Source organism: Polypterus senegalus, chromosome 11, assembly GCF_016835505.1.
Source record: "Polypterus senegalus isolate Bchr_013 chromosome 11, ASM1683550v1, whole genome shotgun sequence".
NCBI classification, from domain to species: Eukaryota; Metazoa; Chordata; class Cladistia; order Polypteriformes; family Polypteridae; genus Polypterus; species Polypterus senegalus.
In genome coordinates, this window is record NC_053164.1 from 53,823,569 (window position 1) to 53,841,099 (window position 17,531).

At 38.8% G+C, this 17,531-nt stretch overlaps 1 protein-coding gene across 3 annotated transcripts in view; it reads right to left on the reverse strand.

The window, feature by feature from the left end:
• Window positions 1-17,531, reverse strand: part of vars1 (valyl-tRNA synthetase 1) — a 77,767-nt gene that overhangs the window by 13,367 nt on the left and 46,869 nt on the right. For all 3 annotated transcript variants that reach the window (XM_039768658.1, XM_039768660.1, XM_039768661.1), the window contains 5 exons: window positions 6,041-6,199; window positions 5,819-5,909; window positions 5,484-5,589; window positions 4,540-4,610; window positions 142-267 (listed from right to left, as the gene is read on the reverse strand). In XM_039768658.1, coding sequence (XP_039624592.1) covers window positions 142-267; window positions 4,540-4,610; window positions 5,484-5,589; window positions 5,819-5,909; window positions 6,041-6,199 — 553 coding nt within the window. The remainder of the gene's footprint in view (window positions 1-141; window positions 268-4,539; window positions 4,611-5,483; window positions 5,590-5,818; window positions 5,910-6,040; window positions 6,200-17,531) is intronic.

Below are 17,531 nucleotides of genomic sequence, written 5' to 3' on the forward strand. Positions count from 1 at the left end.
CAAGATCTAAGAAAAACAACATAATTCAGTAAGTCACATTTACTTAACTGTATGAAAAGCAAGCTCATAGGCTATGGCGCAAGTTAGTCAGCCTCTACACAATAAAGTTTTCTTTAGTTGTGCATTCAGAAATGTACTCACCTCTTTGAAGGGTAGCTTTCCTGTTAACTTAAGTCCCAGCATAACCATCCTTGCCACCCAGAAGAAAAGGATATCATGGCCAGTCTCCAGAAGGGTCCCAGGGTAAAACACTTGCAAATCCTCATTCTGCATAATAAATGCAGGTTTAAAATGTAATACAAATGGCTAAAACAATATAGACAAGAATAAGCACAACCTATATGTACATAAATATATATATAAAAAAATTATATATACACACATATATATATATATTCAATTCCTCTTGGGGAATACTGAGGTGCTCTCAGGCTAGCTGAGAAATGTAATCCCTCCAACATGTCCTGGTCTAACAGAAAATTTCCTTCCAGTTGGACATGCCCAAAACACCTCCCCAAGGAGGTGTCCAGGGAACATCCTAATCAGATGCATGAACCACCTCAACTGGCTCCATCTGATGCGGAGGAGCAGCAACTCTACTTTGAACTCTTCCCGAACTCTGAGCCCAGACACTCTGCAAAGGAACCTCATTTCTGCCACTTGTATAATTAAATCTAGTGTTTTCAGTCACTACCTAAAGCTTGTGACCATACTTGAGGACAGGAATGTACAGTCATGTGAAAACATTAGGACACCCTTTGAAAGCATGTGGTTTTTTGTAACATTTTTAATAAATGGTTATTTCATCTCCGTTTCAACAATACAGAGATTAAAGTAATCCAACTAAACAAAGAAAACTGAAGAAAAGTCTTTTCAAGATCTTCTGTAAATGTCATTCTACAAAAATGCCTATTCTAACTGAGGAAAAAGATAGGACACCCTCACATGTATTCCCTCTTAAATTGGCTCAGATCTCACACAGGTATATCACACCAGGTGCACATAATTAGTAGATCGTTACTCTGCATGTTGAATGAGGCTTGCCCTATTTAAACCTCAGACATTTAGTTTGGTGTGCTCCTGACTGTTGAAGTGAGAGTGAGCACCATGGTGAGAACAAAAGAGCTGTCAGAGGACTTCAGAAAAAAGATTGTAGCAGCCTATGAGTCTGGGAAGGGATTTAAAAAGATCTCAAAGATTTTGAAATCAGCCATTCCACTGTCCGGAAGATAGTCTACAAGTGGAGGGCTTTCAAAACAACTGCCAACATGCCCAGGACTGGTCGCCCCAGCAAGTTCACCCCAAGAGCAGACCGCAAGATGCTAAAAGAGGTCTCCAAAACCCTAAAGTGTCATCTCGAGAACTACAGCAGGCTCTGGCTACTGTTGATGTAGAAGTACATGCCTCTACAATCAGAAAGAGACTGTACAAGTTTAACTTGCATGGGAGGTGTGCAAGGAGGAAACCTTTGCTTTCCAAGAGAAACATCGAGGCCAGACTGACATTTGCCAGAGATAAAGTTGACAAAGACCAGGACTTCTGGAATAATGTTCTTTGGACAGATGATTCCAAAATTGAATTATTTGGACACAACAGCAGAGGACATGTTTGGCGTAAACCAAACACAGCATTCCAAGAAAAGAACCTCATACCAACTGTGAAGCATGGAGGTGGAAGTGTCATGGTTTGGGGCTGCTTTGCTGCAGCAGGACCTGGTCAGCTCACCATCATAGAATCCACGATGAATTCTACTGTGTATCAGAAGGTGCTTGAAGAACATGTGAGACCATCAGTTAGAAAATTAAAGCTGAAGCGAACTGGACCATGCAACATGACAATGACCCAAAACATACTAGTAAATCAACCAAAGATTGGCTGAAAAAGAAGAAATGGAGAGTCCTGGAATGGCCAAGTCAAAGTCCAGATTTGAATCCCATTGAGATGCTGTGGGGTGACTTGAAAAGGGCTGTACGTGAAAGAAACCCCTCAAACATCTCACAGCTGAAAAAGTTCTGCATTGAGGAGTGGGGTAAAATTTCCTCAGACCGATGTCGAAGACTGATAGATGGCTACAAGAACCGTCTCACTGCAGTTATTTCAGCCAAAGGAGGTAACACTCGCTATTAGGGGCAAGGGTGTCCTATCTTTTTCCTCAGTTAGAATAGGCATTTTTGTAGAATGACATTTACAGAAGATCTTGAAAAGACTTTTCCTCAGTTTTCTTTGTTTAGTTGGATTACTTTAATCTCTCTGTATTGTTGAAACGGAGATGAAATAACCATTTATTAAAAATGTTACAAAAAACCACATGCTTTCAAAGGGTGTCCTAATGTTTTCACATGACTGTAGATCAACCTGTAAACTGAGATTTTGCCTTTCAGCTCATTCACTTCACACTTGGCTGCCAACTGCCCAATTTTGCGTCTGAGGTCACAGTCCAATGAAGCCAGCAGGGCCACATCATCTGCAAAGAGTGATACAAAGGTCACCAAACTGGACACCATCCACTTTTTGGCCGAGGTCCACATCCAATGGGAATAAGTCTGACTTGCTGCTGCAACAGTGAATGAAGCTTTCACTCTGGTTGTACAGGGAATGAAAAGCATGTAACAGTATGCTCAGTACCCCATACACTCGAAGCACCCCCAAACACAAGACACCAAAGGTTGTGGTCATAGGTCTTATCCAAATTAACAGAATATATGTAGACTGGTTGGGCATACTCCCATGCAACCTCAAGATTTCTTGTAAGGGTAAAAAGCTAATCCAGTGTTCTGCAACCAGAATGAAATTTGAATTCTTCCTCCTAGATTCGACATTTCATCAACAGCAGGATTTTCCTTTCTTAAAGATGGGGACCAGCACTCAAGTTACCAATCTAAAGGAACTTTCCCTGACCTCCATGCAATTTTGAAGGGCTCACCTTCCTTCTCTGCAAAGAGGACACATGCCATGTCCCTAGAGTTCATTTCAGTACCAGGTGTTGAGGGGTACAAAATCTGTAAATTTTGGTCTATATTTTCATTATATTTTGCTCAAGACAAAACAACTGATGAACTTAAATACAGGTCACTAACATGGACAGTTAACATCAAAGGCAATCTGTTTTCCTGAATTGTACCAATATCAGTACCATCTGTTAGAACTGAGCAGGAATTCAGGAGACACCTCAAGCTTTATTGATGATTTTATCATCTGTGAAGGAAAAGGCACTACGAGAAATTGGTTTACAGCTTGAGAAAGGAAGACATGCTGTGGTTCAAGCTTTACCCGATTCCTTTATAATCTGTGACTAGAAGGAGATGCAATGGGACTGGAAATTACAGCTTCAGACAGGAAATTGTTAAAAACCATTAGAAACTGTATAGCTTAGAAAGGCATTCATCATATTGAAAGCCAGCCAATCAGGTTCATGTAGCAATCGTGTGTTACGAAACTCATGGTAGAATTTAATAATAAAATATGCCTCGTCTAAAAGCGAAGTCAGATGAGGAACAGTGACGTCAGGAGAGAAAACAAAGACAAGTGTGACCAGTTTCATCGAATCGTCAGTTATTGGGATTTCATGAACATCAATTGCTAATCAACGTCGCCCTGGGACATTCATCCTTGACATCTCTAATTTCTTTCAGTAAGCTTTCTTTAAGACTACATATCCAGACTATTCCTTGTTCTGTTTGGTATTATCATTAGTCATGTAATAAATACCATATTACTTTTGAAAGTTCTATAAAGTTATATACAGAGGTTTGCCATGTGCTCTGTGCTGTGAGGTTTATTAAGACTGAGGGTGAGAACGCCACCCAATAATAGGGAACAGTATGTAAAGTAAGACATCTTTGGCTGATAAGAGAGTGACAAGTTGTGTTATTCCTATAGCACTTGTGTGCTTTAAAGTGCTCGAAGTTAACCAGCTGTGTGTGTGCCATTCATATGGCACTGTTGTGTTTAGGGTCTGAATGTATGTGTATATCTACAGTATGTATGTGTGTGTTATTCTTGAGGTGCAGGAGTAGACAATCCAATAACGAACCTGGCAAGTGCATGCAAGGGGTAGAAAGAGGGAAAAATCACGATAACACACCCGGGGATCAGTCCACAAAGGTACTTCTGTTTGACTGATGCCCAAACCACAATATACTGGACACTTATGAATTCTCCTGTAGGTGCTGGGCCCAATGAGTTTGCCTAGCTGGGCCCTACGGTTAGAGACCCGACCACCAGCCACTCAACGACAACCTCCAGCCCACCCCAGGCCTAGCTTTAGGACACGGTTTCTGGGTTCTTAGTAAACCTTTTAATGATTAATTTAATAAATTTAATTGATTGAAATATACTTTGTCTGGTTTCTCACCAAGGACTAATTTACCCTGGGTGACCCAACAAGGGGCAACTGCCCTGGACAACATTGCTCCTAAGGTCATTGGGACCCACAAACCACTCAATCATGATAGGGTGATGATTCACACACACACACACAAACACACACACACACTATTATGTTAGAAACTGAAATAAGAGTGTTTGCTTTCCTCATACCTGATTGGGCCAGCCAAAAATAGAGAAAGGAAAGAGTCCAGAAGAGAACCATGTATCCAGAACATCTTCATCTATAAATACATATATGTAAGAAGGGTTAAATCTCTATTTTTTGCTGATTAGTAAACTATGAAGGTCACTAAAACCTAAAAATACTTTGACACTCAAAATGTAAGCAGTATACCAGCAATGAAATTTTGGCATTGCTCAATGTTGCTTTTACCAAAGGATGTAGAGAAAAATATTAGAAAAAGGACAGCAAACATCCTTTCACATTTTCTATGATGTTGTAGAAAAAATGAGACACATGTTCCAGTCTGTCAAAGTTATGACTCCAGTTACTGGGGTATATTTTAAAAAGCCACCTGTGCAGCAGAAATTAGTTTATAATTAAAATCTTTTTAAACTGCTTCAACAAGGAGTTTGCAGACTTAAAGTAGCCTTTTATACAGATAAGTTGTAATGGTGCCCAACATCACAGTAATATTATTTAAACATTTTCATAAAATAAAATTGTATAACATAACCAAAATTTAAGTTTTTTTCATCTAAAGTACCATCACCACTGTAAATACAGATTCAGGCAGGCTGGTGTGAAACAGCTGCTAAGGTGACAGTCCCGAAGATTTTATGAATGATGAGAGCTTGGTAATAGGCTTTGCTTTTCTATTTAGTGGTTATAAAATGTAAATACGTTTAACAACTTCCGGTTACCATATGCAAAACTGCAACTTTTTCTAATAAATTAACATTATAAACAACTTAAAATAAAACTGCTTTTACAGTACAGTAGCTAATATAAACAGAGATTTAAATATTATGCTAACTGACACAGAATACAGGAAACTTGTACAGTTCTAAACCAAATGCATATTTGTAATGAATTCCACACTCAATAGAGAATGATTCATTAAAGGTGGTTATTTTGAACACTGCACACTAACCCCGTCGAAGTGAGATCTTGACTTCAGAGACTCCAAACACTCGAGAAGCTTTTTGCAGTGCTTCATTCTCACTGCGTCCACTCACCCAGTATTTTCCATCTGTATCCTGTATTAGAAAACAAAGTTATAAATTATTTTGTACCAGTCCTTGTTAAGAAAACACAGTGTTAAGACAAAGCCCAAAAACAAATTAAATTGAGCATCAAAATAAATAAATAAACTACATGCATACATACATAAAATTACTTTTTAGGATTTACTTTCTGTTCCTGCTTGTTCATTTCTCTCAACATCAGTTGCTCACATATGCCAACAGACAAAAATATAATGTGTACCTCTCCTGGTGGAACAGAAGGATCATTTACAGTCACAAAGTATGCTGGAATTCGATGGCCCCACCACAGTTGCCGAGAAATACACCAGTCTCTATAAAGAAGTTAAAAGGTGATATACACGGTATTTCATGTCAGGAGGTAAATAGACTCCAAAACATCACTGTTAAATGGAGTGTAACAAAAAGTCATATGGTCTATTTCTTGAATGTACTTTTCTTTTACCTTATATTGTCCATCCAATTGAACCAGGTTTTAAGATGTGCCTCAGGAATAATCTTTAGCTCTCCAGACCGAACGGCCTCAGCTGCTTGTCGTCCCATTTCATCACATCTCACATACCACTGAGGTTTCATCAAAGGTTCCACAATATCCTTTGAACGACTAGAAGGAAAAAAGACATTTACATTATGAATAAAAACATGAATAAAAGAGCAATAAAGAAATTAATTATCTGTCTTCAAGTCAAACAGTGCAAAAGCTTCAGCCATAGGTGATAAGTACATGTAAATGGGTCTCAAATAGAGTAGCTAACTTGCTTTAAAAATGTTCTTGTCATAAATATTTAAGCTGCTGTATTCTGCATTATACAGTCTCTTGGATATCTTGAGCTACCAACAACAAGCAAGGAGAATAAATGCTGACAACTACAGTGGAACCTCTGTTCACGAACGTCTCAGTACATGTACAACTTGGTTTACGACCAAAAAGTTCGCAAAACTTTTGCCTCGGTTCACGACCAAACACTCGGTATACGAACAAGCCAGTTTGCCTTTCGGTTTGTACATGTTCTGTCTCTCCCTGTGCATTTCCTGTGCAGTGAGCAAGAGAGAGAGCGCGACTCACACAGGCAGCACGCGCACACACACAGGCAGCGCGAGAGAGTGCGACACACACACACACACACACACACAGAGACAGCGCGAGAGAGAGACGCAGACACACAGGCAGAGCGAGAGAGAGCTGAACGCATTAAGGTAGGAAGGCAGTTGAAGAATGCACTGTGCTTGATTTTGTTTTCACTTCTGTTTCCAGCGATCGGTTCGTAGCGTGCATTGTTGCAATGTTATTTTTCTTGGTGGTTTATTAAATTACGGATTTTTTCAAATGTTCATTTTTTTCCCTGTGCTTAAAACTCATTAAAAAAAGTGCTTTTAGCCAGTGGTAGGTAGCGCTATAGCGTGAACTATTGCAGTGTTAGTTTTCTCTGTTGTTCAAGGTTTTTTCAGTGATATTCAATGTTTTTACATTTAGTTTACTATTACGCTGTGCATTCTATGGTTTGATCTATACTAATAAAAGGCACGCACGCACGCACTCACTCACTCACTCACTCACTAATTCTCCAACTTCCCGTGTAGGTAGAAGGCTGAAATTTGGCAGGCTCATTCCTTACAGCTTACTTACAAAAGTTGGACTGGTTTCATTTCGAAATTCTACACCTAATGGTCATAACTGGAAGGTATTTTTCTCCATTAACTGTAATGGAGTTGAGCTGGAATGACGTGGGGCGGAGTTTCGGTGTGACATCATCACGCCTCCCACGTAATCACGTGAACTGACTGTCAACGCAGTGCGTAGAAAACCAGGAAGACCTCCAAAAAGCGCTTAAGAAAACATGCAATTATAGAATTGAGAAGGCAGCGAAACAATAAGAAGCGAGCGAGTGACATATACTACCATATTCATGAGTGATGCTACCTCGAAAAGAAAGCAAGGTGTAAACCTAAACTTTAAATTAAGTTCATAGACAGGCTACGCTGGCGTTTCACATGCCCACAGGTAATGCGGGATACAAGTTTAATGAGAGGACACAGGATATAAACGAGAGTTTTGATCACTTTGTAACTAAGTTAAAATTATAGGTGAAGGGGTGTGCTTATGCAAATTCGAGAGACTGTGTTTGTGGGGGATTGACAGTTAAGGCGGTGGGGAGTCACGCCATCATATCCCTCCCATTCATCTAATTTCGCTCTGAGCTGAGCTCCGCGACTAACGCCGTCTTCCGAAGCAACTTCGTCAGACTGCCACCAAATACTCACAGAAAAATCCACAAGTTAATACACACGCTGTCTCTAGAGTTTCTATACACTGAATCCTCCAGGCACTACTTACAAAAGGTCACATTGACAATCGTGTTACGTTATTTTTAAAAACTTTCCTTTTCTTAGCACAAGCACAGCTGAGAAGCTTGATGCATGTGCTCCATAACGCTTAAAAATAATGCATTTAATCACACTTTGCATTACAAGCAGATTACATTGATCAGCGCATCCCGATTCATTTTACCCTCGCACCACCTTAGTTTGAGAAGAAGTATGAAAAAATATGTGGTTAACACAGAAAAACAGATCACCAATTCAAGCTTTATAAATAATCGATTCGCCATCAATAATTGTTTTGGTAAAGCCATCCTCCTTCCATTTTATAATTTTTCCGCCACTAGCCATGATTAAATGAGCGGTAAAAAGTAAGAGCAAAGCGAGGGTGACTTATTTAGGCAGGCATATATATGACAGCAACACTCATGACAATGTCAATCATGGTGCGTTATTATTAAAATGTTTCCTTTTCTTTTCATTACTTCTTTAACACACTACTTCTCCTCTGGTAGGGGTATTTTGATATATATATATATATATATATCATATAATATATGAATGACCTCCAAAGATCGCTGAGACTTTTGATATCATGAACGAGTCTGCAAAAACTGTGGTCTCCTGCCCAGCAAAAGTCGAGCAGCCAGCTGCGTGCATAGCTGTGCCGCCTTTGAGGCTGACTGCGCTTCTGCCTTAAGTCAAAGTGAGCACTTTTAATTTTTTCATCCTCCCCTGCGCTATAGCCCAGACAAGTGCAAACACGGGACCCCTTTTCTACACCACGGCAAAATAATATTAAGGCAATTCACACTTTCTTTTGCACGTGCCATCACAGCCGATTAATGGCAGGGGCGTCTCACCAGTCTACACAAGACCCACCGCGACTGTCCCCAAAGCCGATCATAACGTCAGCGAACACATCTCTCTATACTATATAAAAGAAAAAGGCAACTTTCCTTTCTTTACACCTTTTTTCCTTTGATCCCAAACCAAAGCCTTTCTCGCTTAACACTGCAGAGGACACAAAACTAATTTTCTTTAAATGCCGGTAAGGCACATTACCAGAGGCACAAATTTGAACGTTCACATAGAAAATGTAATTTCTATACCACAGCCGTCGTGTAGCGCCTTTCAAAAGGGATCTACTACGAGAGATGATCCATATACATTTTAGCTGCTGTTAGTTACTTACCTGTTGTGTTACACAGTCTTTAAAATGTAGTTTACCCGCAACCACTCCAGTAGTGCTCAATGTACCTGTACTTCTTAAAACGTTAATGTTTTACTGTTTAATAACTTATAGACTATATTTTATTATTTCTCACTTGTGTAAGCACATTTAAACATATATCACAGATTTTTCGCTGGTTCGCCGCTTTCTGCGGACAATGGGTCTTTTAATTTAGGTTACATGCTTCCTCAGTTTGATTGCCCAGTTGATTTCATACAAGGGACGCTATTGGCGGATGGCTTAGAAGCTACCCAATCAGAGCATGTATTGCATATTAACTAAAACTCCTCAATGCTATAAGATATGCTTCCCGCGCTGTGCTTGTTTGCTTCTCTCTATCTTTCTCGCTCTCTGCCTGACGGAGAGGGTGTGAGCAGAGGGGCTGTTTGCACAGAGGACACGGACGCTCCTCTACAAAATGCCGCTTTATCGCAGTGCTTCTGTATACTTAAAAGCATGTATTGATTTTTGATTGTTTGCTTTTCTTTGCGAGCGCTCTCTCTGACGTTCTCTGCTCCTGACGCGCTCCTTTGAAGATAAGATATGTTTGCTTTCTTTTAATTGTGAGAAAGAACTGTCATCTCTGTCTTGTCATGGAGCACAGTTTAAACGTTTGACTAAAGGGTGTTATTTCATGTCTAGAGGGCTCTAATAATGTTAACAGGGTGGGAGAGTTTATAAGGACTTAAAATATATAAAAATAACCATATAAACATATGGTTTCTACTTCTGATTTTCACCTATCGGGGGGTCTGGAACATAACCCAGATGGGAGGAGGGATTACTGTATATATATATATATATATATATATATATATATATATATATATATATATATATTTGTGTGTGTGTATATATGATGTAGATAGGTATGTATATATATATATGTGTATATGTAGATATGTATATAGATATGTAGATATGAAGATATGTATGTATATATATATATATATGTGTATATATGTGTGTGTGTGTGTGTGTGTATATATATATATATATATATATGACAGCAGCAATCCAAGCTGTGAGAAAACAGTAAAAAGGAGGCGTGTCAGACGTCGTGGTACATTTTTGATGCAGCTAGACGAAAAAACTTTGAGACGCTGCCACCAAATACACAAAACAATTACTTTGACAATCATGTTACATTATTTTTAAAATGTTTCCTTTTCTTTTTCATAACTTCTTTAACACACTACTTCTCCGCTGCCAAGCGCGGGTATATATATATATATATATATATAGATAGATAGATATAGATAGATATATATAGATAGATAGATATGAGAACAACACTCATATCAATGACAAAACAATTACATTAACAATCATGTTATGTTATTTTTAAAATTTTTCCTTTTCTTTTTCGTACCTTCTTTAACACACTTAAAGGGCTTCACTAACTTTCACTAACTTTCTTTCTTTCCTAGGTGACGAAGCGGAAGTAGAAGCAGACAATGGCCGACAGTGAGATGAATCGCGTTGCCATCGTTGTCGAGGAACTCCAGGCACTCGACAAACAGATTCAGAAACTCCTGTCTAGACGAAGGTACCTCAGAGACTTGAAGACTCGGCTGCTGGACAAACCACACCAAACAACTGAAGTCGGCGTAACATCAACCCCACCTCGTGCCGCTCAAGTCCAAGGGCAAGTAAGCTTCACCCCCGCGCCTCGTAGGAACAACGACAACGCTGATGAAGACCTCGACGGGTTTCAGCTTTGCAGGCGGGGGTTCAAGGCTAGAACACCTCCAGCGGCACAGGCGAGCATTCAAATCCAGAATCGATTCGACCCTCTCCGCGTCCCCAGTCTGCCTTCAACCCCGGGTGATGTAATCGTGGTAGGTGATTCCATTGTACGAAACCTGAATATCACGTGCCCTAATCAAAAATCCTTTGTTTCTTGTTTTCCCGGTGCTCGAGTTCGAGATGTGATGAGGCGGGCGCCGACCTTCTACCAGAAGCACAAGAGGGCAATTGGATCCATCATTCTACATGCCGGCGTAAACGACATAAGGCACTGAGAGTCAGAGGTTCTCAAGGCTGACTTCGCAGCACTAGTTGAAGACACGAAGGAGAGGACCCCATCCGCAAAAATCTTCATCTCGGGTCCACTACCTCTCGTCAGGCGCTCATGAATACTACAGTCGTCTGCTGGGTTTAAACAACTGGCTGAGAGGCTTCTGCGAGAATCAAGACATCGGGTTTATAGACAACTGGGATCTTTTTTGGGAAAGGCGCGCTTCTTCAAGCGGGATGGACTGCATCCGAATAGATTTGGCGCCCGGGTCCTCTCCGAAAACATCGCTAAGGTAATTCGTCTATCTTGACTGTCTACTTCTACTGCTAACCCCTTACGTAATGCTACTGGTTTGATAGGACATAATGGCTTAACAGAGTCTTCCGTTAAAGTGCACATCATTAATAATCTAATAACAAATCTTAATGCACGTAAAAATCTAGGCAGTGCGGCAAAACACCAATAATTTAATTGAAATTACTACTTCAGATCAACACTGCATTAAGACTATAAAACGGATTGTAGATTACATAAAAAGTACACACAGGCGGCGTTAACAAAAATAACTTAATTTTTGTTCCGATTACCAATAACACGCATAAAATTCAGCTCTGCCCTTCAGAAACATTAAATATGGCATTATTAAATGTTAGAGCTTTAACTAACAAGACATTTTTATAAACGATCTTATTAGTGATAGAAACATTGATTTTATTGCTAAATGAAACATGGCTTAATTCAATGGGCGGCAGTTTTAATCGAATCTGCCTCCGGATTACAGTTTTACTCGTGCGACCGCCAGGGAAAAAGGGGCGGTTTGGCAAACATTTACTCGAGCGATTAAAATGTAAAGATGTTAGTTTTGGTAAATTTAAGTCCTTTGAGTATCTCGCCGTTGTTATTCATGGAGATTCTCACGTTCTAGTATTATCCGTGTATAGACCTCCTAAATATAACGTCTTTCCTTGAGGAATTCTCTGACTTAATGTCAATTTTAGTTACAAACTATGACACTCTTAATAGTCGGCGACTTTAACTTTCATGTCGACAATCAGTGTGACCAAAAGGTAAAGGAATTCATGAACCTCCTGGACTCTTTTGATTTGAGGCAGCTCGTAAATCAGCCTACACATAAAGCAGGTCATACGTTAGACTTAGTGATTACTAAAGGACTTAAAGTTGATATAAAGCAGGTCACTGATATCGGTCTATCAGACCATTTCCTTCTACTATTTAATATAGAAATAAAGATAGAAAACGCTCATGAGAAGCATTTTGTTAAAAACGCTTCTTTGACTCATCAGCAGCTTTAAAACTTACAACTATTCTAAGCAATCAGTCCGTTTATAATGCCAGCTATAATAGCGAGGATAATGTAAATAGTAAAGTGGAAAACTTTAATTCTAAAGTAAGAACTGCTGTTGACATAGTTGCACCTGAAAAGACAGTTAAAAATCCTCTAGTACTGTTATTCCATGGAAGACCCAAAGAGTGTCTGATTTAAAAAGAACATGTCGTAGAGCTGAGCGTAAATGGAGGAAAACTAAACTAACTATCCACTATGAAATATTAAAAGTTAAAATAACAGAATACAATAACACTGTCCGTCTTGAGAGGCTGCTATTTCTCTAATATTATAAATAACAATGCTAGTAATCCCAGAGTCTTATTTTCAACAATTGACCGTCTGTTAAACCCAGGTAACACAAAGGAATGCCCCAGAATACTTCCAGTGAAACCTGTGAGAACATTGCTGTATTTTTCACTCAAAAAATTAATGATATTAGAGATAACATAGTATATCTCCCCAACACTGCAGAACCTCCAAAGCCCGGTACTCCGTTATAAACAAATTAAATGCTTTCACCAGTATAGATTTACCTGAATTACATAGTATAATCTCTCAACTGAAACCCTCCACCTGCGTCCTTGACCTAATACCAACCAGGTTTTTCAAAGAAATATCAGGCTGTCTAATTGACAATATTCTGGACATAGTAAATTCGTCATTAGATACGGGGGTCTTTCCAGACTGTCTTAAGACTGCTGTAGTTAAACCCCTTCTTAAGAAACATAATCTTGACCCCTCTGCCTTTGAAAATTTTAGACCCATTTCTAACCTGCCCTTCTTAAGTAAAATTCTAGAGAAGGCAGTCATTATGCAGTTAAATGACCACCTAAATAAACATGCTATTCTTGATACTTTCAGTCAGGCTTCAGAACAAATCACAGTACAGAAACTGCACTTGTTAAAGTAGTAAATGACTTGGGTAAATGCAGACAGAGGCCATTTATCTGTTCTCATCCTCTTAGATCTGAGTGCTGCATTTGACACCATTGATCATAATATTCTTAGAAATCGCCTTAGTCAATGGGTGGGCCTCTCTGGCAGTGTCTTAAATTGGTTTGAATCCTACCTGGCAGGGAGAAAATTCTTTGTGAGTTGTGGTAATCAAATCTCAAAGACACATGATATCCGATATGGTGTTCCACAAGGCTCTATCCTGGGTCCGCTGTTATTCTCAATCTACATGCTTCCGTTAGGTCAGATTATCTCAGGTTACAACGTGAGCTACCACAGCTATGCTGATGACACACAGCTGTACTTATCTATAGCACCTGATGACTCCGACTCTTTCGATACACTAACACAATGTCTTACTGGTATTTCTGAATGGATGAATAGTAATTTTCTCAAACTAAATAAAGAAAACTGAAATTTTGGTAATTGGCAATAATGGATTCAGCGAGGTTATCAGAAATAAACTTAATGCACTAGGATTAAAAGTTAAGACGGAAGTAAAAATTTAGGGGTAACCGTTGACTGTAATCTGAATTTTAAATCGCATATTCATCAGACCACTAGGACAGCATTTTTCACTTAAGAAACATAGCTAAAGTTAGACCTCTTATATCATTGAAAGATGCTGAGAAATTAATTCACGCTTTTGTTTTCAGTAGACTAGATTACTGTAACGCACTCCTCTCAGGACTACCCAAAAAGACATAAATCATTTGCAACGAGTGCAGAATGCAGCTGCTAGAATCCTAACTGGGAAAAGAAAATCCGAACACATTTCTCCAGTTTTGATGTCACTACACTGGTTGCCTGTGTCATTCAGGATTGACTTTAAAATACTGCTTATGGTTTATAAAGCCTTAAATAATCTCGCTCCATCTTATATATCGGAATGCCTGACACGTTATATTCCAAATCGTAACCTTAGATCTTCAAATGAGTGTCTCCTTATAATTCCAAAAGCTAAACTTAAAAGAAGTGGTGAGGCGGCCTTCTGCTGTTATGCACCTAAAATCTGGAATAGCCTGCCAATAGGAATTCGCCAGGCAAATACAGTAGAGCACTTTAAAACACTGCTGAAAACACATTACTTTAACATGGCCTTTTATAACTTCACTTTAACTTAATACTTATACTCTGTATGTTCAATTCTTCATAATAACTATTCATGGTGGCTCTAAAATCCATACTGACCCCTACTCTCTCTTCTGTTTCTTTTTCCGGTTTCTTTGTGGTGGCGGCCTGCCACCACCACCTACTCAAAGCATCATGATGCACCAACATTGATGGACTGAAAGCCAGAAGTCTACGTGACCATCATCATCAGGTCCTTCCATGAAAACCCTAAATACAAAGAGGACTGTTTGATTTATGTTAGGTAGATTGCCCAGAGGGACTGGGCGGTCTCTTGGTCTGGAACCCTACAGATTTTATTTTTTCTCCAGCCTTTGGAGTTTTTTTTTTTTCTGTCCACCCTGGCCATCGGACCTTACTCTTATTCTATGTTAATTAATGTTGACTTATGTTTATCTTTTATTGTGTCTTCTATTTTCTATTCATTTTGTAAAGCACTTTGAGCTACATTTTTTGTATGAATATGTGCTATATAAATAAATGTTGATTGATTGATAGAAGCAAAAATACTTCAGGTTTGGATTTCTGCCTAATTGCTGAACTGGTAAAGCAAACACATTACAAGATTGACATTCTTGAATTGACTTTTTAAACACTACGTATATTATGGTAATTTTATATTTCTAGTACTACTATGGTATATAAAAATTAGCATGACTATTTTGTGAAATTAGTGAAAATACTAGAAAAACCTTATCCTCTTTAATAACACCCCCGTTTGCGTCCAGGTGTCCGTGTGTGTGTGTCTTCTGGTGAAGTGCGCATGCGCGGGGCCACAGGGCACATGTTCAGTCTCTTCCTGTGCATTCCCTGTGTGTGCAGAGAGAGAGACACATACAGACACGCACGCAGGTGCACGCGAGACAGACAGACGCACACACAGGCTGGCACACACGAGACACACACACACACACACACACACACACACACACAGACACAGAGTCGCGTACTTGAGACACACATACACACACACACACACAGGCGCGTGTTTAAGAGAGACACACACACACGCGAGAGATAGACGCACACACACACAGGCGCGCGCGTGCATTGTTGCAATGTTACTTTTCTTGGTTGTTTATTAAATTACGGATTTTTCAAATGGTCTTTTTTTTTTCCCTGTGCTTAAAACTCATTAAAGTGATTTTAGTGAGCGGACCATATGGCTATAGCGCAAACTCTTGCAGTGTTAGTTTTCTCTGTTGTTCAAGGTTTTCTTAGTGTTATTCAATGTTTTTACATATAGTTTACTATTACGCGGTGCATTCAATGGTGTAATTAACTATATTTGTGCTTAAAAACTTAAAAAAATATATATTTACATACAGTTCATACGATCTGAAACGGATTACTTGTATTTACATACATTCCTATGGGGGAAATTACTTCGGTTCACAACCAAATCAGGTTACAACCAGAGTTTTGGAACGAATTATGGTCGTGAACCGAGGTTCCACTGTATTACTGTCAGACAAAATTACGGACATTTTACGTAAATACAAACCAGTATTACTGAGAGAGAAAATTAAAGGCACACAATACAGTGCCACATATTACAGCCACATACAAGGTCCCTTGCCATTTAATATAGACTGTTCCTACTAATGTTTATGCACTACTGTTCTAGCGCCCGTTATTGTAACATGCTTAATGTCTAGTCTTACAATATAGCAGTCATTTGTGTGATGAACTAGCCCAAACAATGGATTTAAAAGAAATTGTTTCTAACTTCACAAAGATGAAAAAAACACTTTTAAATGTTTTTGAATTTTGAGGAACTAAGCATATAATAATTAATAATTACTTTTTAAAAACTGGAATTCTGTTTGTAAAATGTACCTATTTATTACTTAAGTAATTAACTATTTATCATTATGTGGTTATTTATTTCTATACTTTATTATATACTAGCTGTCCCCCGTGGCTCCGCCCATGTAATAGTGAAACAGAACAAATTTTAAAGATCAATTTAAAAAAAAAAAAAAATAAATTAAAAAAAAATGTAATTCTGGGCAAGCAAAAGGTAGGTACACTGCAACATCAAATGTTGCTACTGTATCTGATCATGTTAAGCTCTGATGGGAGAGCATCCTGCGCGTGGGGAGAAAAGCACGTGGTCGTGATATCTCTGCCAATCACCAGGGTCCCTCTAATCCCATCCCCCTTCGGCCCGCAGCATTTCAGTCGGATTCGCAACCGAACTATAATAATTAGTGTGATGAGAGAAGTCGCAAAAATCAACCGAAATGTTCAAGCAAATTCTAGAAAAAAAACCTGATCTAAATCCGTTAAGTAGTTCTCTCATGAAAAGCAGACAGACATACATACAGATAGACAGATGATGGATTTTTATATTATACACACACTGTACATATTTTTTTTGTTCTTTTATTCCACCTTATACAACTTCTTGTATTAGGAATTTGTTAGTTTTCACATACTCCTTAGGGTTACAGCACAGGGTCAGCCATTGTACAGCGCCCCTGGAGCAATTACAGGTTAAAGGGTCTTGCTCAAGGGCCCAGCAGAGTAGGATCTCTTTTGGCAGTGACGGGGATTCGAACCAGCAACCTTCTGGATACCAGCACAGATCCTTAGCCTCATGTATATGTATGTGAGTGTGTGTGCGCCTGCAAATTTTCAAAATAGCTAACTTTTTTCAAACTCTCCCACTTTGTTACTGTCTTATTCTGTATTCTAGTAAATTAAAATCCTCTTTCTCGATTTTAGGATACACTTCCTGTCTCTGTTACAGCTTAAAATTTGCTTAAACTTTTTAATTGAAGGATAAATTTGGTACTTTTGAAGTTGAGCATATTTTTTCACAATTATGGTATACTGTACATTTATTTCAGAAACTATATCATTAGCTTAGAACTGCTTATAAATGAAAAAATGGCTTATAATGGCAGTCAATTAAGCATCAGAAG